Source organism: Phodopus roborovskii, unplaced genomic scaffold, assembly GCF_943737965.1.
Source record: "Phodopus roborovskii unplaced genomic scaffold, PHOROB, whole genome shotgun sequence".
NCBI classification, from domain to species: Eukaryota; Metazoa; Chordata; class Mammalia; order Rodentia; family Cricetidae; genus Phodopus; species Phodopus roborovskii.
In genome coordinates, this window is record NW_026125489.1 from 11,035,802 (window position 1) to 11,061,986 (window position 26,185).

The 26,185-nt window shown below is 43.8% G+C and overlaps 1 protein-coding gene and 1 pseudogene across 1 annotated transcript; both read left to right on the forward strand.

The window, feature by feature from the left end:
- Positions 1–2,725: 2,725 nt before the first annotated feature.
- On the forward strand, positions 2,726–3,639 carry LOC127215854 (40S ribosomal protein S2-like; annotated as a pseudogene).
- A 2,234-nt stretch (positions 3,640–5,873) lies between these two features.
- Rab21 (RAB21, member RAS oncogene family) lies at positions 5,874–25,870 on the forward strand. Its single transcript, XM_051176232.1, has 7 exons — positions 5,874–6,042; positions 17,434–17,493; positions 18,241–18,348; positions 19,402–19,465; positions 21,746–21,800; positions 22,330–22,418; positions 24,287–25,870. Exons 1-7 carry the CDS (start codon positions 5,896–5,898, stop codon positions 24,427–24,429), a joined length of 666 nt encoding a protein of 221 aa, XP_051032189.1. The 5' UTR covers positions 5,874–5,895; the 3' UTR covers positions 24,430–25,870.
- The last annotated feature ends 315 nt before the right edge of the window (positions 25,871–26,185 follow it).

Consider the following 26,185-nt stretch of genomic DNA (forward strand, 5'->3'; position numbering starts at 1 on the left):
TCTGACTGCACGTGTGCCTGCACACCAGTAGAGGGCACCAAATCTCCTTACAGATGGTTGTGAGCCACCATGTGGTTGCTGGGAATTGAACTCAGGATCTCTGGAAGAGCAGCCTGTGCTCTTAACGTCTGAGCCACCTCTCCCGTTCAAAGCAAGGTTTCTCAATCTTGTCATTGACCTTTTGATTTGATTTGAGCTAGGTTTTTTGTTTTGTTTTGTTTTTTTCTGGAGCTGGAAGGACAGAGTGTCACTGGCTGGCCTGGAACTTACTATGTATATCAGATTGGGCTTGTCACAGAGATCTGCCTGTTTTTGCTTCCTGAGTGCTGGGATTAAAGGCATGTGCCACCATGCCTAGCTTTCCTTTTTCTATTCCTTGACACTAACTGCCGGTGGCCATGTCAGAGGAGTAGCTTATGCCGGTTGACTTCAGGGGATCAGCCCACCAGGAGGCAGAGCTCTGATGGTTGCATCTCAGCATCTCAGATGGGCAAGGCCACCCTGAGATCCCAGGCCCCAGAATGTCTCTTGTTACTGCTGTGTCTTTGGATGTTTGGCCCTGCCATTTTTCTCTGGTATCTGGCATGGTGTGAATGGGTGTGGGGATATCTCCACTGCTTTTAATGTAGTATGATTATCTCATGGAAATACCCTGTTCTCCTGGGCAGTTTTTAACCTGTGGATTATTATGAAAATTAGTTCCTCTTAAGCTGTACTGTCTAGCTGAAACAATGATTTGATACAATAAAAGTGTTAGTTTATATAGAATTTTAATGAGTGTTTTTTTTAAAGAAACATATATTAAGGGATTATGATAGAGGTTAACTTAATAGGTAAAGGTAGGTTAAAATGTTGCCTCTGCCCCTGATACAGCAGAGGCTGTAGACAATGAAACATAAAACAAGGAAGTGTTACACCGTTAGAACACATGAGTTTCTATGGAGGATTGTGGCTTAGGTTAAAGATTAAGAGAAATAATTAAGTACTAGAGGCTAAGTGGGCTCAAGCTCTTTTAACCTTAATGTTGGGAGAAGCATTCACAGGTTTTGGTACTCATCATAGCTAAAACAAAGCCTTAAAAATGACCTAGGGTTAGGTTAAGATGGTTTTGTTAAATAGTTTTGAGGCAAACAGTCCAAGAAGACTCTCTGAAGTTTAGAAAGGCACGCAGTTGAGTGGGGGGGCTTGTTAAGGTCAGGGAACAAGAACAAAGCAGCCCGATTATCATTGGCTGGCGGGCCTTTCTTGATAGAATTGGTTGATGATCACAGGTGATGATTAATTCCTTGTACCCATTTCTGCCCTCAGCTTCCTGATATAAAAAAAAAAAAAAAACTGTCAATGAGTGATAAGCACCCTGAGGATTTAAAATAGAGCTGACTGGTTCTCTTTCATATAGAGGAGGTTAGATTTGTGATTCTTCTAACATTTCTTATAAGATTACCTTTTGAGATAGATGATAGATTGATTGGTCCTTTCATTGCAATAGTAAAACTCAGCCTGCCAGTAAAAGAACTGCCCAAGAAAAATACCTCGCTTGCTTACACTCTGTTAATCTATAACAAGTTGCTTCCGTATGAATGTACATGGATTCTTGGGAATAATTTGTTTTTCACTCTTAATGTGTAAAATATTTAGTCATGTAAGGAACTGAATCATGTATGGGAAAACATGCCTGGTTTTTACTTGTATTCATTGTAATCATTTACTTAAAAACAGTTCTATTCTAATTGTAATTTTTGCATTGCTTGAAAGATTCTGCTGGGATATATAAGCTATAAGGGAAAAAGTAAAAACAGGAGAGGAAAGATGTAGAAGGAAGTTATCAAGGGATGCATCTGGATAGAGGCAAGAAAAGAAATATCGAGAAGGAACAGAGAAAGACCCTAAGTATGTGTGCTTTTCCTTTTTCTTTATTTTCTCCTCCTTCTCCTCCTTTGTATTTGAGGCAGACTTTCTCTGTGTAGCCTTGGCTGTCCTGAAACTCAGTAGACCAGGCTGGCCTCACACTCACAGAGATCCACCTGCCACTGACTCCTCAATGCTGGGATTAAAGGAATTCGACACCACCACCCGGCATCATAGACCACTTTTAATGTATGTGATCCCTGCTTTTTAAATTGTCTTCTTTTTTCCTTGTACATACATTATTCTCATATATTAAGACCAAGCTTGTCTCTAGCATGACTGTCCAAGGAACTTGACTGTTGAAATCTGATGAAATGCTAGAGTTGGCATGGGCTACTTACTGTTTCTTCTTTGGGGAAGAGGGGTCATCAATGTCTTCTGTACATCTTTTCTTCAGTCATTCTCCATTGAAAAAATACTTATCTGGATGTTATGATCTGCCAATGACTGTGCTACTATGAATGGGACTCAAGTAGATATGGTCTCTGTTGCCATGGAGCTCAATAAATGGGAGCCATTGATGTTTAAACAGTTACAATCAAGTGTGGTAAATGAGACAGACCATAGATCATATACCCTTCCACATCACTGTTCATCATCAAAGGAAGTCAAGACAGGAACTCAAACAGGACAGGAACCTGGAGGCAGAAGCTGATGCAGAGGCCATGGAGGGGAGCTGCTTACTGGCTTGCTCAACATTGTTTGCTCAGCCTGCTTTCTTATAGAACCCAGGATCACAAGCCCAGGGATGGCACCACCCACAATGGGCTGGGTCCTCCCTCTGCTATCAATCACTAATTAAGAAAATGCTCGCTCTTCTTCTACTTCGGGAAAACACCAAATGGCGGATGACGCCGGTGCAGCAGGAGGGCCCAGAGGACCCGGGGGCCCAGGATTAGGAGGCCGCGGCGGCTTCCGCAGAGGCTTCGGCAGCCATCTCAGGGGCCGCGGTCGTGGTCGAAGCCGTGGGGCTCGTGGAGGTAAAGCCGAAGACAAGGAGTGGGTCCCTGTCACCAAGCTGGGCCGCCTGGTTAAGGACATGAAGATCAAGTCCCTGGAGGAGATCTACCTTTTCTCTCTGCCCATTAAGGAATCCGAGATTATTGACTTTTTCTTGGGGGCATCTCTTAAGGATGAGGTTCTAAAATCATGCCAGTACAGAAACAGACAAGGGCTGGCCAGCGGACCAAGTTCAAGGTTTTTGTCGCTATTGGGGACTACAACAGTCATGTTGGTCTTGGTGTTAAATGCTCCAAGGAGGTAGCCACAGCTATCCGAGGGGCCATCATCTTGGCCAAGCTTTCCATTGTCCCTGTGAGGAGAGGCTCCTGGGGGAACAAGATTGGCAAGCCCCACACTGTTCCATGCAAAGTGACAGGCCGCTGTGGCTCTGAGTTGGTGCGTCTCATCCCTGCCCCCAGAGGCACTGGCATCGTCTCTGCTCCTGTGCCCAAGAAGCTACGGATGATGGCCGGTATTGATGACTGCTACACATCAGCTGCACTGCCACCCTGGGCAACTTTGCCAAGGCCACCTTTGATGCCATCTCTAAGACCTACAGCTACCTGAACCCTGACCTCTGGAAAGAGACTGTGTTCACCAAGTCTCCTTATCAGGAATTCACTGACCATCTTGTGAAAGCCCATATCAGAGTCTCTGTTCAGAGGACCCAGGCTCCAGCTGTTGCCACCACATAAGGGGTTTTATACAAGAAAAATAAAGTGAATTAAGTCTGTTTAAAAAAAAAGAAAGAAAATGCTCTACAGCCAGATCTATCTATCTGTGTGTGTCTCTGTGTGTGTAATTTTCCTTATTTTACATATCGACCCCAGTTCCCTCTCCCTCCCTCCCATGCCCCCATCCCCCTTCCCGTCCCACCTACCCCCCCCCCAACTCCACAGGGAGGGTGATGCCTTCCAGGAGGGATCATCAAAATCTGTCAAGTTATTTGGAGTAGGAACTAGGCCCTCCCTCCTGCCTCTAAGCTAATGGAGTATCCCTCCATGAGGAATGTGCCCACAAGGTCCTTTTGTGTACCAGGGATTCATCCTGGTTCCACCATCAGAGGTCCCTTAGATTGCCAGGCCTTCTAATTGAGACCCATGTTCAGGGAGTCTGAGTCAGTCCAATGTCTACAGCCAGATCTTGTTAAGGTTCCCTCCTTTCAGATAACTCCAGTGTGTTCATGAAGTCGACATATCCAGTGCAATGAATAAGGTAGGTAATATTATCTCAGACACGTTTATGAAGATAATTTACAAGACAATCCTGTAAATGGTTGGCTCTAGGTAGATATAAGTAATTTTATCCTTCCCCAATTTCCTAATTATAGCCAGACTAATTTTGTAAAGGGAAAAACCTGATAACACATTTTGCACCTCATTGTAAGTCCTTTTCCCTTATTATTATTGTCGTTGAAATGGGATCTTGCTATGTAGTTCCAACAGGATTCGAACTCACAATGCAAAGTAGGCTGGCTTGAACTTTAGGCGACGCTTCGGACTCAGGTTTGTTGTCTGCATTCTTGTCACGCTTAGGTGCTCAACATTGGACCCATCTTCCTACTTCCTGTCTCCTTCTTCCTTTCTTTTTTTTAACGTAAGATGCTCCTAACAAAAGGTGACTTTCTCCAGGAAGCTTTTCTAGTGTGCTGACTCAGCCAGCTTCCCATGTATGTTTCCAAAGTATTCTGATCAGTAGTTCAGGTTAAAAGTACTCGGTGCATGTTTGCCCATGTCTTATTTCCTTAGATAAAAAGCTGAGGGCGGAAACAATTATATCTCAGGCAATGCAGAGGATGGCAAGTAGTAGCAGTATTTGTATACTCTTTGAATGAATAGGCTGTCTTTTATTTATTGTTTTTTTTTGTTTGTTTGTTTGTTTTCTATACAGGACTTCACTGTCTAACAGCCTTGGCTCTGTAGACCAGGCTGGCCTCAAACTCACAGAGATATGCCTGCCTCTGCATCCTCCGAGTGCTGCTGGGATTAAAGGCGCGCGCCACCACTGTCCCGCTGAAGTGTAAAATAAATCCGATGAAGTAAAACAGACGTTTATGTTAAAGGGCTCCAAATTACAAAATTTCAGGTTGCTTTCTTGGAAAAGTGTATTTCATGAAATAAAGTGGAGCAGAAAAATAAGCAATCGTCACACAAACCAGACCCTATCAGAGAGGACTCAGCATAGAGTGCTGGGGCTGCAGGGCTCAATGACTTAGGAAACATCATTCATTCTTAGCCTTGTTCTTAGGGCTGGGAACCCAGGCAGGGTTCCACAATCCTTGCCCTTAAACCTACGGGCCAATCGGGATTCCGAGTGTGGTAAGCGCGCCTACAGAGGGCACAGCATTGTTAGTTAGGAAATACCTTAGCGGGGCAGCGAGTAGGAGGGATGGAAGGAAGGCTGTGGGAAGGGGAAGCCTTTCCGGTTTAAGCCGAGATCTGCACGACGAGCACAGGCCCCGGCCGGGTGGACGACGGGCGCGTCCGTCCGATCCCACGCACAGACGGAGCCTCAAGGGCACCTTGGCCGGACCTGGCTTCGCGATGAGCCCTGGCGGGAAGGCCGTTCGCGTTGCGAGCATTCCCGGGGCAAGGCGACCACGCCCTGCGCCCCGTCCTCCCTGCCACCCCAACCCCGCAACCCCGGAATGGGGTCGGCTCCCAAACGGCAGCGCCGGCTCCCGGGAGCGCGGAGCCAGCACCGCGCTGCAGACGCGGGGGACCGGTCCGGGCTCGAGCGGCCCCGCCCACCGCCCGGGCCCGCCCACCGCCCGGCCCCGCCCACCGCCGCCCGGGCGCCGGCCACGTGACGCGGCGGGGTGTGACGTAGGAGGAAGGAGACGCCATTAGCGAGGGAGGAGAGGCCGCGCTCGGCCAGCGTCGGGGGCCCTGACGCGCTGGTGGCCGGGAGCCTTCGTTCTGGGACTTGGGTCCTGGGCCGCGGAGGACGCGGACGGAGATCCGGGCCCCGGGCGGCCGTGCAGGGATGGCTGCGGCGGGCGGCGGGGCGGCGGCGGGCCGAGCCTACTCCTTCAAGGTGGTGCTGCTCGGGGAAGGCTGCGTGGGGAAGACGTCGCTGGTGCTGCGCTACTGCGAGAACAAGTTCAACGACAAGCACATCACCACCCTGCAGGTGCAGACCCGCCCGGGGGCCCGGGACCCGCGCACGCCCGCCCCTCCCCGCCCCTCCCCGCCCCTCCCCGCCCCTCCCCATCGCCGGGACGGGAGGGACCCGGAAGAGCCCCCGGCTCCCCGTGCAGGCTGCGCAGGTCCGGGGGCCCCCACCCTCCACCTCCGTCCCCTCCCGGGCCCAGGGCTCGGTCCTCTCCCCCCCCCCCACCCCAGGCGCTTCCGCCGGGCCACTCTTCTGGGTGTCAGTCGGGTTTCTCTCCTTGAGATGCAGGAACTTAATTAAGCAGCTGCGGGTTCGAACGGGCGGACGAGGTGGTTTGCAACTTCGGAGCTTTGTTAACTCCTGATGACTAAGTGTTTGTGCAAGTTCCATTTTGCCCTGTTTAGGAGTAAATGGAGTGGTTTTTTAAAATAATAATAACAACAACACCGGCCTCTGGAAGGGTTTTTATCTCGTTTCGTTGGAAACGACCGCTTGCTGCTGCTGGTTACGCAGTTTGATTGCAGCCTTCCTGAGTCTGACCTGTGTGTGGGCCGCTTGTCCTCTGAGGTTCATCTGCTCGCCTTGAAGCATCATGTTGTGTATTGGCCTGCGATGGGTCTTCAAACTAAAACCGGAAGCGCCGCTGTCACACATTTTCTTGACTGTCATGAAAGGCTGGCTTTTTGTTACGTTGGAAGAGTGTTACAGTGTAATAGAGAATGAAACCAAGGCCGTAGAAGCAGCTCCGGTCTCCCTGTTCTCTTAATTATTTTGCAGGTGTTAGAAGAAATCTATCTTTAATCTGGTTTGATCAGATTGTCCAGAGGCTGAAAAGGCTGGTGGGCTTGAGTTCGGTCGTCCTGATTCACATCCTACCTCCATTTATTTCTATAGCCATACTTGGGTAAATTGCTTAACCTGCGTATCCCTAAGCTTCTCCTGCTAAGATAGCCGTATGATTATGCAGGAGCCCAAGGGGTTGTCAGGGTAGATGTGGACAAGCACTTAGGACCTGAAATGGGGTAAACACTCCATTATTACTGCTCCAACTTGTACAATAGAGCTTAATTAGTAATTGTGAAGTGTGGTACAGCAGGGATGCTACTGGAATGCGTAATCTAATGGGTGTGACACTTGACGTTGGGTGCTATTATTAAACTACTGAGTGTAGAGTTTACAAAGATGCCCAGGTTCTGATCCTGCGTTTTATTTTTACTCCTCTCTTTTCAACTCCATATAAAGGGTAGGATCCAAAGAAGGGAATGTCAGGTGATAATGCATGCCCACGTTAATGATAGACTGGAGCCTATGCTCAAGCCTGACCCTGAATTTTAGGCAGCTTCGATGCACCTGCCTCTGGAGAGCAATAAACACTTCGTTCTGCACTTTCCTTTTCCTCAGTGTAAGAGAAAAGGGAAAAGTATTACAGTTGAAATCCTAATTGAAAAAGTAATTTTTCTCTCCAACCTAAAAGTTTGCTCTTTGGAGCCCGGAGCTATGGCACACATCTTTATTCCCAACACCCAGGAGGCAGAGACAGGCAGATCTCTGTGAGGGTCTGCATAACTGGTTCCAGGCCCGTCAGAGCAACCCAGTGAGGCCCTGTCTCAGATAAACAACAACAAAAAATTTCACTTAGGATGTATGTTTCCAAGACAGCCTCAGAGCTAAAAGCGATGACAAGACTTTAGCTATGTGGAAGGACCTGCTGTGAAGGACATCTTTTTATGTGGTGGATTTCAGTGCCAATAGCTCATGGCTTCGATTTTTATGTAACCCACTGGAAACAGGCTCTGGATCACAGTACAGAATGGAAGGTGGTGGTGTATACCTTGTCTGCTAATGCAAGGAAACAACACCCTCATCCCTTCCCCTTCCTTGTGGCAGCAACTCAGCTCATCTTTCAGATCAACACTTTGTCCCAGACAAGTCTGACATGTGTCGTCTATAAGACACAACCTTGTGTGTGTCCTTTTAATTTCTGAAAGGAGGAGACTGCATCAGAAGGTAGGAGAGGAATAATGTCACAACTACTTATCCTTTTAAAGTACTCTGTGTTGAAAGTAGCTTTTAGAGTACTTTGTAAGTTTACCAGAGATAGTTTTAAAAACTGCAGGATGGACAGGACCCACCGAACCCCCGGTTTTAAACATCTTGGAGGCCACAGGCTGGGCATACAACTGAGTGGTAGATTGTTCGTTTACCGTGCCCGAGGCACTGGGTTCGCTTGGAGGTAAAATGAACTGATACCATTGAAAACAGAGCTCTCCATGCCTGGAGGTGTGCCATGTCCTTTCATGTCTCTCTGGAGAGCCAGAGTCAGTCTCTGCTCTGCACCCTCAGTCTTGGTCTCATACGGCATTCCTTGAGTAGTTAGAGATGGATATCATGACCTTGAGTCTTCTTAGTAAACAGCTCCAGTCCTTTACTTGGATCTCTAGTGGCATTTACAGCCCATCCTCGTCACCATTTTGGTATCAGTGTGCTCTTCCTTTCCTGTTCCTTTCTTTCCCAGGCATCTTCTATTGTTTGTTACACTGACCTGAAGCTCACGCTCCTCCTGCCTGGTCTCCCGAGTGGCAGGGATTACAGGCATCCACGATGCTGCCTGATGGTGTCTTCCTTTTCTTTGAGATGCTTTGAGCTATAGAAGTGGTTGTGATTCTAGGCTGGCTTGGGCTTAACAGAGGGGTATGGACAGGTTGTCACAGAGGGGTAGGGACAGGTTGTCACTCCCCTTCTGTGAGCCTTTGGGCTAGTTCTGCCATTGGTTAATACTGGCATGGCTGTCAGGTAAGTGTCAATTGCCTCAAGAAAGGCTATCCTTCAGATTCCATTTGTTGACCCTGTAAGAAGGCCTTTTCCCCCAATGTGCTTGGCCTGTTAAAAGTTGGCTTGGATTTGCACCAGACCTTAAAGCTTGTCAATTTTTGGTTTACTTTACTGATTTTTAAAGATGGGGATTTAGTTCATAGTTTGATGGTACAGACATGGCAGGGGACATGGTGATAGGAACTTGAGGAAGTAGCGGGTCACATTGCATCTATGCTCAGGAAGTAGACAGGTGCATTCTTAACATCTGTCCTTTTTTTTTTTTTTTTTTTTTTTTTTTTAATACCCCCACCCCACAACATTGTTTGGGCCCTTTTAGGCCAGTGTTCTCTATGTCGTTCTGCAAAGACTAAGATGTGGAACCTATAGTCTAGATTAGCTGCTTTTTAAATTTTCTCACCTGGGCATTTGGTAGGAGTACCATGGTGCATACCTCTAATCACAGCACTCAGAAGGCAGAGGCAGGCGGATTTCTTGAGTTGGAGGCCAGCCTGCTCTATAGAGTGAGTTCCAGTACAGCCAGGGCTAACACAGAGAAACCCTGCCTCAGAAACACCAAAACAATACCTTCAGTATTCTTTTCTGTTCATGAAGACTTAAAAAGGAAGAGGGGGCACATACAAAGGTTGGTAGCCCCAAGCTATCACCCCATCTGGCGATTCATGGCCAGAGAGGAGGTTTAGCCACACAGTGTCTTAGGGTTGGATTTTTTCCAGAATATCTGTGGTATCCCCCTCCTCCTCCCCTTGAGTGTGAGACAGTGGGAATGGGGTTATCCTTTGTGGGCTCCTACATAAAGCAGGCACAAGTCCTTGAGTGGAGTTCCTACAGTTCTTTCAGCAACAATGCTCTGCTGTAGTTTTTGCCCTCAGTACGCTAGTCTTGCCCATAAGGCTTGTCATGAGATCCTTGTCAGATGTAGATAACAAAATACACTGTGTTTGAGCAGCACCCAGTTCTATCAGGAAGTCGCATGATAAGGTAGAAAGAAATAACAGGACTTTGAAGTTAGACTGAGTTATAGAATGGTCGTAGCAATAAACTGTCCCACCTATAAAATGGAATGCTCCCTTCATAGGCCTCTTAACATAAATCACTTGACAGACAGCCATCTCATATGAAGCTCCTAACACAGTATCTTAAACACTAGCTCTGGGCTCAGACCAGGGCTGTACTAGGCAAGTACTGAGGTATTACCCCTTCTCTGGCACGTGCTTGTTTAATAAATGTTGCATGGTACATGCTGTTGAATGATAACTTGGTCAGAAATAGTAATGGGAATAACTTGACCTGGATTATGTTGAGACCCCATGTTGTCTTTGAGCAGTCACTTCACTTCTACTTGTGTGGTCTGGGAAGAGGGCTTTACTCAGGCATGAGTTCCTGAGTTTGGATCCTACCACCCTCATGGCACATGCCTAGAATCCCTGTGCTGTGCAGCCGGACACAAGAGGATCTCTGGGGCTTGCTGGACATCAAGTCTAGCTACATTGGTAATCTCCAGGCTCAGTGAGAGGCCAGCCAGCCTCAGAGCGTAAGTGAGGTAAGGGAGGCTAAAGACATAGCTCAGCTGTTGAGAGCACTTCCTGGCCTGCAGAGGATGGGAAGGGCTCAGTACCCAGCACCCATGTCAGGGACTCCAAGGGATTTGACACCCTTTTCTGGCCTCCATGGGCACATTTATAATACAAATAGCCGTGTGTGTGTGTGCGCGTGTGCACACACATGGAGACTCCATAAATTCAAATGCTGGACTAGAGAATTTATCTATACAATTACTCTGCAATTGCAAGTAACCAAGGAAAAGCTCTGGAAACAGCAGTACCAAAATACTAGATAGAGGATGGCAAATACCATGATTAAAATGTCAGTTCCAGTTAAAATTTTAGAAAGGGTATAATTTTAAAATTACACACACACACACACACACACACACACACACACACACCACTTTTCAGTTTATTGTTGTTGAGAAACAGTCTACGGTCCAGAGTGTCCTCGATCTCTCAATACAGTTGAGATGGCCTTGAATTTCGATCTCCACCTTCTCCAGTGTTGGGATAAACTGTAGCACATGTCTGGTTAATGTGGGGATGAAACCCGGGAACTGGTGTGTAAAAAAACAATCAGTTTACACCAACTGAGCTGTAACCCCAACCTCTGTGTGTGTTGATTTGAGTCAGACAAGAAAGTGTGTGATAGTTTCCCCCCCCCTATGGAATATATTAAGATGATGCTGTTGACTGAGGAATTAAATCTAATCATTTAAAGGTGTGTGCATGCTTGCATGTGTGTGTGGACATGCCTGTGCCGCCTTAATGTCAGAGTACAACTTTAAGGAGGAAACAATAGTTTTTCCTTCCACAGTGGTTTCTGGGAATCAAACTCAGGCCATCAGATGACAGCATGTGTTTTACCTCGAGCATCTTGTTCTTAAGTGTAACTACTCTGTGCTAAACATCGTGCTAGCTGGTAATGTAAAGAGAAGGTACTGTACCATCAGGCAGCTTCTCTCCTTTTGAAAGGGTTTCGCCATTTCCGAGGTAATTACCCGTTTCCATGGGGATTGCCCCATCTTTGTGTGAGTGGTCTTTACACCTGCCCTCCTGGTATAAAGGTGACCATTTCCTTTTCTTTAGTTGTACCCTGTGTGTTCTCACAGAAGGTGCTTATCACAGATTATGCACTCAATCCAATTTAAGTGACTTCTGTCACTTTGAGCGCATCTCTGTGAAAAGGAGCAATGTTTATAATTATAATCAAAGACTTACTTCATCCTCCCTTTTGGGGTATAACTGTGGAATTCCACCTGTCTCCCCAAAGTCTGGATTAGGTGTCTGGTCATGCTGGTAGCTTGGCTCCTCAGAGACCCGACCCTGACAGTTCAGCAGCTGGGACAACCAAGACTTGGATTATGTTTCCAGTGTCTTCCAAAGAGAAGTGTAGTGCTGCTTTTGTTAACCCAAGGCTTGTTTCTTAACTGTCCCTCACCTCTTCAGTGACCCTGGCCTTCATGTTCTGCAGTGTTCTGCTTTGCATCATAGTCTCTCATCCAGGAACCTTGCTTTTCCTGTTTCTGAGATTGTTTTCAATGTGTGAAAGTTTTTAAGTAGCTCTGAATACCCTGTGGCTGCTTTTTACCAATCCATTGCATCTCTACAACAGCTACAGTATGTAAAGTTTAGTACTAGCTCCATGAAGGCCATGGGAAATTGGGCATTCATTCATTCATTCATTCATTCATTCATTCATTCGTGAGGCAGTATCTCAGATAGTAACCCATACAGGCCTCTAACTCATGGCTGTCGTGGTTGTCCTGGTTCGGCCTCCTGAATGCTGGGACTATTAAAGGTGTTCCCCATGCCCAGGTGGATGAGAGTGCTGGCTACTCTTCAGAGACCTCTGCTTCGGTCCGCAGTACCCACTGGTGGCTCACAACCACCTGACACCCACCTCCAGGGGCACCAGACACACGTGTGGAGTGTGTGCATGTGTGCAGGCAGAACCCTCGTACACAGGAAGTAAAATAAAGTTTTACCCGGTGTCAGAAATCCCAAGCATAAAGGGTTTCATATCTGTCATTTTCTGCTTGGTGCTTTAATCTGCTTCTTAGATATTACTTGTTCCCCCCCCCCCTTGTTTTTACACCCTTCTGTTGTTTTGAAATAGTCTTGCTATGTCGTCAAGGCCAACCTCAAATTTGAGGTCCTGCTTCAGCTTCCTTTGCTGGGATTAATGGCCTGTGCCATGACATGCTGCAGAAATAACTGACATTTCTTGTGAAAGCCCACTCGGCACCTTTAATTTGCTGTATGTGATTGGTCCTGGGTTTCTGAGACCAAACAGGTACCAAAATCTCAATCACATTCCCTCTCTCTCTCCCTCTCTCTCAGAAAGAAAAAAGACTAAAAATACTGAAGAACCCAGGTCACTTTTCTGATAACTAGTTTTTATTCTCTTGCTACAGAAGGGTAATTATATAAATTATTTGTTTGAACTCTGCCCTGTCTCAAGTCTGGGAGTGGTAGTAGACAGTTTATACTGAGGCCTGTGACTGTTAGGGATTAGAAAATAGTGACACTAGTTCTGTGTGTGTGTGGTGGAGTATGGTCGGCAGGAAGAAAAAGGGTTGTGTTTGTGTTTGACTCAGCACCACGTTTTCTACAGACTGTCTATGCTTAGCAGAAGGCTCTCCAGAAGACAGTGCACATAGTAAAGAATTGAACATTGACAAGTTACGGGAAGATTTTCATTTGGCATTTTATTTGTTCCTTTCATCCAACCCCCTCCCCCGCAGCCCATGTTTTTTTCTTCATCCACTGGGTTTTGGATAAGTAGTGGCTAATGGGCACCAGGTAAATGTAACAATCTGAGCTAATAATAAGACTGTTAATGTTTATTGCCCTGAAGTTGCAAGGCCAAGTGGATGGGGTTAGAAGAGGCATGGGGCATGGAGGAAGAGGTGGAATCAGGCCATTACTTTGATCTTTGCTACATTCTTCCTGCCCTGAGAGGGTCTGGGGAGGTGCATTGGTGCCCAGGAACACTTGCTGTCCAAATGAAGGACTGACAGGTTAAGAAAGGTGTATTCTTGGCTAGACAGCTTTGTGCAATGGGAAAGGCATTATGGAGTCAGACAGGATTCCGCCCACTGCCGCATCCACCTTAATTATCTGACCTTGGTGAGTCACTGTATTTCTGTAAATCTCAAATCTGTAACTGTAAAACAGGGTTACTGCAAGCATTAAGTGAGAACTTGAGAGCACAGAACTTTCCACATGGTCTGTAAGCCCCACCCCCAGGCCTAGAACCTTCTGAGTTAACTACGGTTGAATTCTCTTTCCCATTCTGGCAGGTGGTGGGGTGGATTAGAGGAGTTGCCAGCATGTATAATCCCCTGGGAATGTTGGAAGGATTGTTTTCAGCATAAGCTGATTCTTAGATCCATGATTGCTTCCTCTTTCCTTTCTGCCATATAACAGAATGAAGAAATTTGCCACCCTAGTATTTTACCACCGCAAAGATGTTTTAATAATCTGGCCAGGCTTAGTGGAGCTTTTGTAGGCCTGATTCAGACAGACACAGGTCAGACTCTGATTATTTGCTGCTGTTCTGATGTTACATTAAAGCTGTAGTTGTATTTTAAAAATAGTGTTTGCTCTTAAAAATATGTATAAGACATGGAAAGCTGAGCATGTGGTCAAATGAGGTGACCCACATTACAGACGGAACCTCCCCACAAATGGGCTAACTCGGAGGGGAAAGGTTTATTCCGGTAATATGCTTTACAAGTGCGCCTCCTATGTAAATTAAGATACTTTAGTTCATGGGTCGGTGAGGTGACTCAGCAGCTAGAGACACTTGCTACACAACCCTGACAAACTGTGTTTGATCCTGAGGGTGCCTTTGTATGGGTACCGTGTAAAGGTACTCAGACCCTGGCATGAGTGTTCACACGTATCATGTATGCACACAGTATATGGTGCATGGTGGCGCACGCCTTTAATCCCAGCACTCAGGAGGCAGAGGCAGGAGGATCTCTGTGAGTTTGAGGCCAGCCTGGTCTACAGAGTGAGTTCCAGGACAGCCAGGGCTACAATGAGAAACTATCTCAAAGCAAAAAATAACCAAAAGTTTTAAATTTAAAAAAAAAAATTAAAGTTTGGTTCATAAAGAAACTTTTAGGAATGCATTTCTGCAGATATTGTGTTATAGCTCCTCCAGATTTCCTGGGCATGTTTGTGGAGGTGTTTATTTCCATTAACACCTGAGTGTTTGTTAAGAGCAGGGATTACTTAGCTCCCTCTAGCCCTGTGCTAGAGCAGTATCAGTTCAGATGTCCACCCTGATGGTAAACGCTTTCATCGCTGAGAGCGCTCTGAGCCCCAGTCCTGGAAACTTGGTTTAGCCCTTGCTCATTTACATTTATGTGTTCACAGTCTGTTATTAACCATACCAACTTGGCACTCCCCTGAAATGACTTCATTTGCTTTAGGCTTCAGTGGCTTTGTTTATGGTTAGGAAAAATTCCAACTACACCTAATGGAGAGATCATTCATTACCTTAACTCAGCCAGGCAAGCATTGAACTTCCTTTCCCAGCATGCCCCTTACAGTGTACTTGGCAGGGTCCTCGGTTTCAGTCAGTATAATGAAATTGTATTCTCTGTACATGCTTTCTCTAGTGTACCAAGCTCCCCTGGGAAGACTGGGGCCCATGTATTTCATTTCTGTGACAGAGATATATGGTAAACAATTGAATTACACACACAGAACCATTTTGAGCAATGTTGGCTATCTTTGGAATCTTGTAGACACTATCTCATTTATTTATTTATTTATTTATTTATTTATTTTCCTTTGGTTTTTCAAGACAGGGTTTCTCTGTGTAGCTTTGGAGTCTGTCCTGGCACTCACTCTGTAGACCACACTGGCCTCAAACTCACAGAGATCCACCTGCCCCGCCTCTGGAGTGCCTGCCTCTACATACTCTTTTTATTCAGTAAATTGGTAAATGCTCTGGGAAAAAAATTGTCATATATACAGGAAAGAAAAAAGCATAAGAAAAAACAGGCACCATTTTGTGTGTGTGTGTGTGTTTATGTGTGTTTTATTATTTTTTAAAATGTGTATGTATCTGGGTATGGTAGTGGACACCTTAAATTTACAGCATTTGGGAGGCAGAAGGAGGATATCTGTGAGTTAAAGGCCAGCCTGGTCCACATGGTGATTTCTAGGCCAGCTAGAGCTGCCCAGTTAGAATGTATATTTTTGTATGGTGTGTGCATGCATGTGTGTGGGCCACAATGTGTGTGTGTGTGTGTGTGTGTGTGTGTGTGTGAGTCAGGACAGCTTTGGGTGTCAGCCCTTGACTTCATCTCATTTTGAGATGATACTTTGTTGGTATTTACTGTGTAGGCCAGGCTAGCTACACAGAGAGGCTGGGATTTTCCTGTTTGTGCATCCCATCTTACCTTAGGGGTGCCTTGATTGTAGACATGCATGCTGCTGCTTGTGCATATGTTTCAGTGGGTTCTGGGGATGAGCATTCAGGTCAGCATGCCAGGTTCTCATGTTTGCACGACAAGCGTTTATCCCCTGAGCCATCTCCCTGTGATTTTACTGTTCATCCGCCACCACGCTACGTCCACAGCTTTCTTACATACTTTCTTTCTTATTTATTTTTCTTATTTTACATATCGATCCCAGTCCCCTCTCCCACTCTCCCACCTTCCCATGTCCCCCCGACCCCCCTCCCATCCCATTCATCCCCCCCCAACTACACATGTAGGGTGATGCCTTACAGGAGAGGGTCATCTAAATCTGTCAAGTCATTTGGAGCAGGGACTAGGCCTTCTCTCCTGCCTTTAGGCTAAGAGAGTATCTCTCCATCAGGAATGTTTTCCCAAAGTCCTTTTGTGCACCAGGGATACATCCTGGTTCCACTGTCCAAGGTCCCTTATACTGCCCAGGCCTTCTAACTGAGACCCATGTTCAGGGGGTCTGATCCATCCAATGCTGGATTCCCAGCTGTCAGTCTGGGGCCCATTAGCTCCTCCTTGTTCAGGTCAGCTGTCTCTATAGCCTGGTCTTGTCCTCCCTCTCTGCATCTGGATTCCTGTTTGGCTCAGTGTTTAGTTGTGGGTGTTTGCTTCTGTTTCCAGCAGGTACTAGATGAGGGTTCTATGATGGTGGATAAGTTAGTCATTGATCTCATTATCAGGGAATGGCATTTATGGTAGCCTTTCCACTGTTGCTCAAATTGTTAGTTGGGGTCACTCTTGTGGGTCTCTGGACATTTCTCTAGGTTCAGTTTTCTCTTCAAACCTATAATGGCTCCCTCTTTTATGGTCTCTCTCTCTCCGTCCCTTCCTCCCTCCCTCTCTCTCTCCTCTGATCTATTCCTCCCCTGACTCAATCTTCCTAGGCCCACATGCTTTCCTCTCCTCCCCTTCTCTTTCTCCTAGCTCCCTCTCCACTCACTGCCCCCCCCCACTCCCCATCTGCTCAGGAGATCTTGTCCCTTTCCCCTTTGGCAAGGGACCTTGTATGAATGAATCTCTTAGAATCCTCCTTGTATCCTAGTTTCTCTGGCAGTGTGGGTTGTATGCTGGTGATCCTTTGCTCTAGGTCTAAAATTCATGTATGAGCGAGTACATACCATGTTCCTCTTTTTGTGACTGGGTTACCTCATTCAAGTTCCATCCATTTCTATAGTTTGGACAATGTGGTCATAAAACAAGGTGTTTTTCTTTACTTTTTTTCCAAGACAAGGTTTCTCTTTGGAGCTCTTGGAGCTCTTGTAGACCAGGCTGGCCTCAAATTCACAGAGATCCTCTGCCTCCCAAGTGCTGGATTAAAAGACACGTACCACCAACGCCTGGCTACAAGATGTTTTTCTTAGAGTATAAATAATACTTTGTCTTTAATTAAAATAATTGTTGGTCATAAATTAAAAATTCCGTGATTGCCTTTTCTTTCAGACAGCCTGAAGATGACAGATTCATTCATGTATGGTTAGGATGAAGAACATTATTTTATATGAAGCATCGTTTAACATGTATTTCTCTTATTTTAGGCATCTTTCTTAACAAAGAAGTTAAATATTGGTGGAAAAAGAGTAAACCTTGCCATATGGGTAAGTATTCTGAAATAGTCCATCTGTTGTTGTTTGTGTGTTGTGAGGCAGGGTCTCACTATGAAGATCTGGCTGTCATGTGTAGGCTGGCCTCAAATTCACAGAGGTCCATCTACCTCTGCCTCCTGAGTGCTGAGATTAAAGGTGTGCACCATAATGCCTGGCTTCAGAAATATTCTAATTAAAGAACTTGAGGAGCAGAAATTTGGATGTCAGAATTTGTTTTTTAAAAGTAAATAAATTAGCTAGTTATCCAAGGGCATTTTCCTTAATTCAAAAGTTCCTAGAAATCTAGTTACAATTCTATTTGGAGTACAGCTTTCCATCTAAATATTGCTGTTACGATTTTTTCAGTTGCAGAAAGAGTTGACGGGGTGGCTTGCCTCTGTTGTCTTTCCTGCATGTGCCAGGAGATCAGGCATGTGTTAGCGAGTCGTCCTGATGTGTGTGTGCCCTCTTCCGTCTCTTCTGCATTGCAGGATGGGGACCGATCTCACTGCTTTAACCATGTAGCAGTTGGTCTTTTAGTGGGGATGGAGAGGTCTAAGGAGAAAGACTACAACAGTAAAACGTACATGACACTTAAACGTTTGTTTTTTTGGGTAACTTGTTTTGATTCTTTTAATAGTTTTGGGAGTTACCTTTGACTATATGCCCTTCTTTCCAATTAATTAAACATTCACTGCAGTTAAAAATAGTAGCCATATGCTTTTTCTTTTGATCTAATAAGCATTTGTTCTTTATTAGGATACAGCAGGTCAAGAGAGATTCCATGCATTGGGTCCAATTTACTACCGAGATTCGAACGGAGCTATTTTAGTTTATGATATAACGGATGAAGATTCCTTTCAGAAGGTATTTTTGGGGGAGGTGACTCATTCTGGGTTTCTTTTTTTTTTTTTTTCTCTGTTTGTTTGGTGTCTGTATTCACCAATGTCTAGTTTTTAAATAATAAAGCAAGCATAAATGGGGACTATTATTTATCAAAATATTTAGTCATTTGAAGATGTACATTTACCCTTGTATTATATGTCTAATGTGAAACTAACTAAATTGAGTGTTACTGAGAAAATTGTGGTTTATTATAAGTTGAAAATAATTATCTTTGCTTTTATCAGGATTAATCAAGACAGTTCCTTTGCATTCTTGTAGAGAATAGCAGTGTAGAACATTGATGTCATGGGTTCAGGTGCACAGTAGGTGCTCACTACATACTAGTGGAATTTTTGTAACATACAAATGTGTAGTTTTTATGCAAAGTTATATTCTTTGTGAGCCTTGATTGCATATAAATTAAATTCACTATAAGAATTGAAAGCAGGTATCCTGGTTTGTTCCTTATCATGCTGTTTGATTGTGATCCCATTATTGTATTATAATATTTAAAAGATTAGTATCGTTAATTCCAGTTTATGTCCACCTGTGTCGGGGCTGAGCTTCTTCCCTATCCAGTTATCCTACGCCAGATGTTCACATCATGGATGACAAAAATCTGGAGACATATTTAGCTGACACCATGGGAGAATGATGCTGGCTTTACTTGGTAGAGGCCAGGGATTTTGTTAAACAGTTACATATTATTACACATGGCTCACCACATAACAAAAAGACATTTCTAATACCCACATACTTTTTTAATTTTTCTTCTTAAGTCTATAACATACAAGTACCTATTAGGAATCAGTTAGGGTTTGATCAAAAAGACTAGGGTCACACCTTCCTAAGTCCAAAGTGTCTATGTTACAAGTGTCTTAATACTAGGTCTGTACTTGACAGTTTTGTTCTGGCAAATAGCTTTGCTTGGATGTATGAAAAATTTATAAAAATGTGTAGAGGTGTATTTTTATATACCTGTAGGTTTTAGGTGTTGTGGAACTAATTCCCATATTTGCTCTTCTGTGTACGCAGGTGAAAAACTGGGTCAAAGAACTAAGGAAAATGTTGGGAAATGAAATCTGTTTGTGTATAGTTGGTAAGTATGACCACTGATCTCCTGATTGTTAAAGACAAAACAATTTTTTAAAAGAGATAGCAGAAATGGAAAATTATGACATTTTAGTATTTCTCTTTTAGACTTGGGATTGACTTTTCCAGCAGACTCAAGCCTTGTATTCCAAGGGAAACCACTAGGACCAGTGAGGGTCCCAGGCTTGTCTCAACTTTTGCCTTTTCACCAGAAGTTTTAGTTCTTAAAAAAAAAAAGAAAAGGGAAGAGTTATAAGAGCTGCTTTAAGTCAGCCAGTGTTCTTGTGTGTACACTTAATTGTACACATTTTTTTAAAATTGAGAACAGTTATGACTTCCAGGGTACAGGTAGTTCATGATTCTGGGGTGGTAAAATAAAAGACCTCTAAGATCAGTCTTAGACTGCTAGACTTTCTCTTCGGGTTCCTTTTTCTTTAGATTATTTCTCTAATTTGACAGTTACTGCGTAGGGAACGTGTACTAGAAATATTGATGTGTACTCTGTAGGCACCATTATAAAATCCTTATAACTCTGAGGGCTTTACAGGGAATTGGAGTCCTGGACATTACAGGGAAGCGGAGTCCTGGACATACCTGAGCACTTACCTGGCATCAAACAGCTGTCAGAGATGATGCTGGTTTCTTTTGTGACTGATACAATAAGACCAAGCTTGGAGAAATTGGAGTGGTTTGTCTCTGTTGTTAACACCTTGATCTCCTTCTTAGAAGTATTGCCAGTCATGTTTTCCCAAGTTTGTTCTAATATAATGAAATCATTTAGATGTGTGTATACACACACACACACACGTAGAGAGAGACACAGAGACAAAGATACTCATTATGTAGCTTTGGCTGGCCTGGAACTCAAAGAGATCCGTGTGCCTCTGCCTTTGAGTTCTGGGATTAAAGGCCACTACATCTGCCAGATTTCTTTTATTATTTTTAATTCTGTGTGTATGGGGGGCGGAGTACATGTGAGTGCAGGTTCCCACGAAGGCCTGAGGCCCTTTACCTCTGGGAGGTGAAGTCACAGTCAGTTGTGAGCTGACCAGTGTGGGTCCTCTGGGGGAGCAGTGTGCCCTCTTAACCACTAAGCCGTCTCTCTAGCTTGACACCAGGTGGACCTTCTTGTACTTGTAGAATAAACAGCTCGCTTTATCTGGTTACCGTTCAGTATACTGGCTGTTTATTGGATTGAGTTTTTATTGACAGACTATAATGTAGAAAGTGAAATGAATGTAATACTTGTAGCTGAGCATATCTGTTCAGAGAGTAGTGTTCATTGCTGAGTTGGTTGGAGCTCACTGACTTTAGTGTTTACCTCTCAAAGTCTCCTTGGGTAATGCCGGCAAATAGCTTGTTGCAGCTGCCAGCAATTAAGTAGTGCTCAGATTATTTGAGGTCTTCAATATATAGCAGCTCTTGTACTTCTTGGAGATAAACATTTGATCTCATTGGATGCTATGCTTATTACTTTATAAGGGTTACTTATTCTGTCTAAAAGTTAAAACGGGAGGAATAAAGCCATTAGTTTAAAATGTATTTCCTTAGATCCTCCCCCCATTTGTTTGTTGTGTCTCTGACCTTTACCCAGTGTCCACCCAGGTCATCTGAACTTCTGTCCAGTACTCAATAAGGAATCTGTTTCTCCACAGTATCTTAGTTTGGGTTCTGCTTGCTTTTAAAGAAAACCTTGGCTTAGCTCCATTGTATAAGAAAGACTAAACTTATTTACAGTAATTTCAAATCTACATGACATGTATATTAAGTTCAGAAAGGTCACCAAAATTGTTTCATAAACATTATCCTTAGTCTCTGTGGTGGAGCAGGACTTAAAAATTCATACACTAAATTTTTTTCCTTTGACTAGTTCATGTCATCAAGGAAAAGAGTTCCCTTTCAGTGCCCAAGAGGCAAGGTTGCTGTGTTGTAGTAAACCAATAATTACACTTAATTGTTGATTGGTTTTAAGTTGATAGGGTAATAGAGACTTTTTGCTTTTTAACTTATATAACTGAAATGATGTCTGTACTTCATAGTGACCCTTACTTAGCCCTTCTCTTTAGAAGAGAGATTTCTTTCCTCTGACAGACTGAAATTGCAGGAGAGGGAGACAGGCTGATGAGCATGAACAGCTTTCACATCCTTGTGATTAAGACATTTAGAAATCTGATGGTAATTCCTATCATTTTTTCAAATAATTAGTCACAATTATGTATTTAGAGTTGTCTAATTTTATTAAAAAATCAATCAGTATTAAGATCAGCATTTCCTTTTTTCACACTAGGTAATAAAATAGACTTGGAAAAGGAGAGACACGTTTCCATCCAAGAAGCAGAGTCGTAAGTGTCACGCTTGCCCGTTCGTTCCCATTGCTCCCCCGGGCTTTGACAGTTAGCTGACATGAAGCCCTCAGTGTGTGCACAGACTTCCCACAGTTCACCCTGCTGGGCTGAGCTCTTGCTCTCGGGAAGCGTGTTTGCACTTCAGGGTGCTGGACAACTGGCCAGAGCAAGATACTTCTCTCTTCAGTTTCTTGATTGATTTCCCTAAAAATGGAAGGCGGGTGCGAAGGAGCTATCAAGATTCAAGGGCAGGAAGTCACAAAAGCTTTTAAAGTATGTCAGTTCCAATTAGTGCATAAAAATTCAAATCCTCCTTTCTTTCTTTCTTTCTTCCTTCCTTTCTTTCTTTCTTTCTAAATTTGGTTCAGTATACAGAGAAAATAAATACCTAAGTATTCTTACTGTAATGAAGCTTAGGTAAGTTAGTAAGTCAATTGTGGTAAATTTAGTCACTAAAATTGCTATTGTACATAAAGCTTCAGGGCTTTATGTCAATGACCGATATATTTTATTTTCTTTTTTTAAGGTATGCAGATTCTGTGGGAGCAAAACATTATCATACTTCTGCTAAACAAAACAAAGGAATTGAGGAACTCTTCCTTGATCTCTGTAAAAGTATGTATACCCTTGTTAGTAGTTTACAAATGGCTTTTACAACTGGTGTAGGCAGAGGCAGGCAGATCTCTTGAGTTTGAGGTTACCCTGGTCCACAAAACATGCTCTAGACCCTGTCTCAAAAAGCAAAAAAAAAGTATTGTTAATTTTTCTGGAATGGTATTTGCCAATTTCTGCAATGAAAGCAGGAAATTTTTTTTTACTATTTTTACTTGGTATTTGTTCAATTCATGTTTTTAAAATCTTAGGTATTTTTACCTGTTTTAAGCCATAAACTAATGGTTTTGAATCACTTGTTTGACATATGCTAAATGTATTTAAAATGTGCGTGTGATTATTTTGTAAAAAGGAAGGAGACCTATAATCCCAGCACTTGGGAGGCAGAGACAGGTGGATCTCTGTGAGTTCGAGGCCAGCCTGATCTACATAGCGAGTTCCAGGACAGGCTCCAAAGCCACAGAGAAACCCTGTCCTGAAACCACACCCCTAAAAAAAGGAGAATATATGTATTAAAACACATTCAAGGGGCTGAGGTGATAGCTCCGCTGTGAGAACCTGAGTTTGCGGTTCAACATTCACAGACATGGTGGCACGTGCTTATAAACACCTTCCTGCCCTCAGGCTGTTGAGTTGGGCCCCTGGGGCTCATTGGCCAGTTACCTTAACCGAATCAATGGAAAACCCGCACTTAGGTCAGCCTTGCACTCTGTGTGGCAGAGACTGTCTTTGAATCCCTGACCCTGCTGCCAGCACCTCCCTAGTAATGGGACGACAGCTCCCAGCATCCAGCTGTTCACTGTCAGGACTCATGTGGGCTTTGATGTGTTGTTTTGTTTGTTTCTTTCTAACCATTACCTCTGGCTGGCCTGGAACTTACAGAAATCTACCTGCCTTTGTCTTCTGAGTGCCAGAATTAAAGACATGTACCACTACACCCAATTCATGTAGTTTTATACTATGACCATGCATGGGAATATTTCTCTTACATAAATACATATGTGTGTTACTTCAGCTGTCTGTGAAGCTCATTCGTCTTTTATTTTTAAGATGCTTTGTGTGTGTGTGTGTGTGTGTGTGCGCGCGCGCGCGCGCGCGCACGCGTGCGTGCAGAAGGAGACCAGAAGAGAGCAGTGGGCTCCCTCTCTCTGCCGTTCTCTGCCCTTTTCTTTGTAGTCAGGGCCTCTCTCCAAACCTGAAACTGATTTTCTTGGCGAGGCTAGAAACCAGCTGGAAACAGCAAGCCCCAGCCACCCTCCTGTCTCTGTCTGCTCACAGCTAGTAGGCTTCTGTTGGGCTGTCTGCCTCCTTGCATGGGTGCTGGGATCCAAAACTCCTGAACCTCTCTCTATTGCTAAAGTCCTTTTTACTCTTTCAAATACCGTGTGTGTGTGTGTGTGTGTGTGTAATTTTAATTAGATGTGTGTTTGTGTATATGGGGACGGCGGTATGTGCACATGAGTGTTGGAGGAAGCCAGAGGAGTTGTTAGCTTCCAGATGTGGGACCTGGTTCTTCTGCAAGAGCAGTGTGCACTACTAACCCCTGGGCCATCTCTCCAGCCCCCAGATACCATTTTCTTAAGTAAGTCCTGTGCTCCAAAGTTAATCTCATGTGTTAGGAATAACCTGAACTTTAACCTATCTCTGATGTGTTTGAAGACTCTCTAGATTATACTTAGAGTATGTAGTATGTTATTCAGACATTAAAACAGCCATTTTTCTCTCTTGCTCTCTCTCTCTGTGGCCCTTGTAACACCAGGTGTTACACTTTCTCCATTCTGGCTTTTAACCCTGTTGTCTGGAGTTGACATAGTATTCATTATGTACCGTGTCTGTGACCGGGAGTACTCACATTTGCTCTCTGCTTTCAGGAATGATAGAGACAGCGCAGGTGGATGAGAGGGTGAAAGGCAACGGCGCTAGTCAGGCGGGAGCTGCTAGGCGAGGCGTGCAGATTGTTGACGACGAACCTCAAGCTCAGAGCGGTAGTGGAGGGTGCTGCTCTTCTGGATAACTGCTCACGTGTGAAACTCAAACAATACAGAACTGTGGATCATTGCCCTCAACGTGAAGACTGCCATATTCCAAGTCACATCATTTTACCAATGGAGTTATAGAATTAACAGTATTTTAAATTACGTTTATAACACTGCAGAGACCTTAAGTGCTAAACTTAGTGGAGTTTGTGACCAGAGAATTGGCATTTTCTACAAATGTTAACAAAGCAATTACCAATGGCCTTTTTACATATTTTTTTTCTTTAATGAGGAATAATATGCATGTAGAAAAGACCTACTTAAAGGCTTCATTTATATTCTTTTAAATCAGATCTTTATTTAATAACTTATATATGATGTTGGAATGGTATACATTTTTGCAGTCCTTTGTATTTTGTGGTAGTTTGAATTGTATCACTTCTAAACAGCATACTGTTTTTTGTTTTTGTTTTTGATTAGCAGATACCTGAAGTTCTATTTTTGCAGGGTTTGCACAGGCCCCTAACTGTCTACTACTTTGATATAATCTATAAACATCCTGTATGCTGAGCTGGTAAAATACATTGTAAATTACATATTAAATATTTTATCTGCTTTTACAAGCGCAAGGTGCAAAAATATATACAATTGTCTTATTGGTGACGGTAAAGTGAATTAGCCGTTGGTGACGATACCCTAAGCTTTTTGACTCTGTTACAACGATCATCACCCTCCTTCACTTTGTCTTAACGTGAAAGTGGCGTGTTTAAATTTACACATACTTTACTTGAATTATTACCGTTGTCACTTTTTTCCTTTTTCCTTTTTTTTTTTTTTTTTTTTTTTTTTGCCTCTGTAAGTCCCAGTGATCAAAAGCAGCATTTGCCTTTTTATTCTTATTATTACACAAGATTTCTTCTGCCAGTTTTGTTTTAGAACGGTTACCTTAGAAGAATTTGAGTGGAGCTTGCCAAGTTTCACTTCTGCAGCAACTTGAGTTCCTGATAGGGCTTTCCATGAGATGGACTCACTGGCCTGAGAAGCGTGTCTCCCGGAATAGCCATTGACCAAGGCTTATTTATATAAGATGTTGAGTGGAGAATTATGCCTCCAAGGCAGCACTTCTGGACTCCTTATGAGGATGTTTTATTGGTCATTGCTTGTCGGAAATGAATATAGAAAGCTGTATTTCCTTTTATAAGAGTTATCTCAGTTTCTGTGGGAAGAAGCATTTTGTAATGCAGTTACAGCAACACTGGAGAGATTTATTATAAAATCATATTCTTGTTTATCTTGTAACTTGTCCCACATTGGATTTTTTTCCTTTAGCATTGGACTGAAATTTGTTCATTTGAAAAAAGAATCAGGCACTGCTCACAGAAGAGACAGATTGTAGAAATTAACATAAATTGTTCTAATATATATATTTTCCCATTTCTGTCATGCTTGGAAAACTAGTAAATGTTGTGTGTAAGATAAGATGGAATGGTTCCTGGATTTACTTCTAAGAATTTGAATATAGTAACACAATTAGTGGGCATTTCTGAAGACACAGGATGTAAAGGTCACTGAGCGAATACTACCATGTTTAGGAATAGAGTAAACCTTCCCATATGGGCAGGAAGTTGAATGACTTGACACCTTACCATCTAAAAAGTAGGGATTTAGCTTAGCATTGTGTTCTCTGAGCCCTCTCTTTAGATTATTCACTTGTCGACCCTGACAAATGCAAAACACGACTCTTTGCTCTGTGCCTGCAGATGTCAGAGTGGAAAGTCGAGAGAAGGAGCTGCA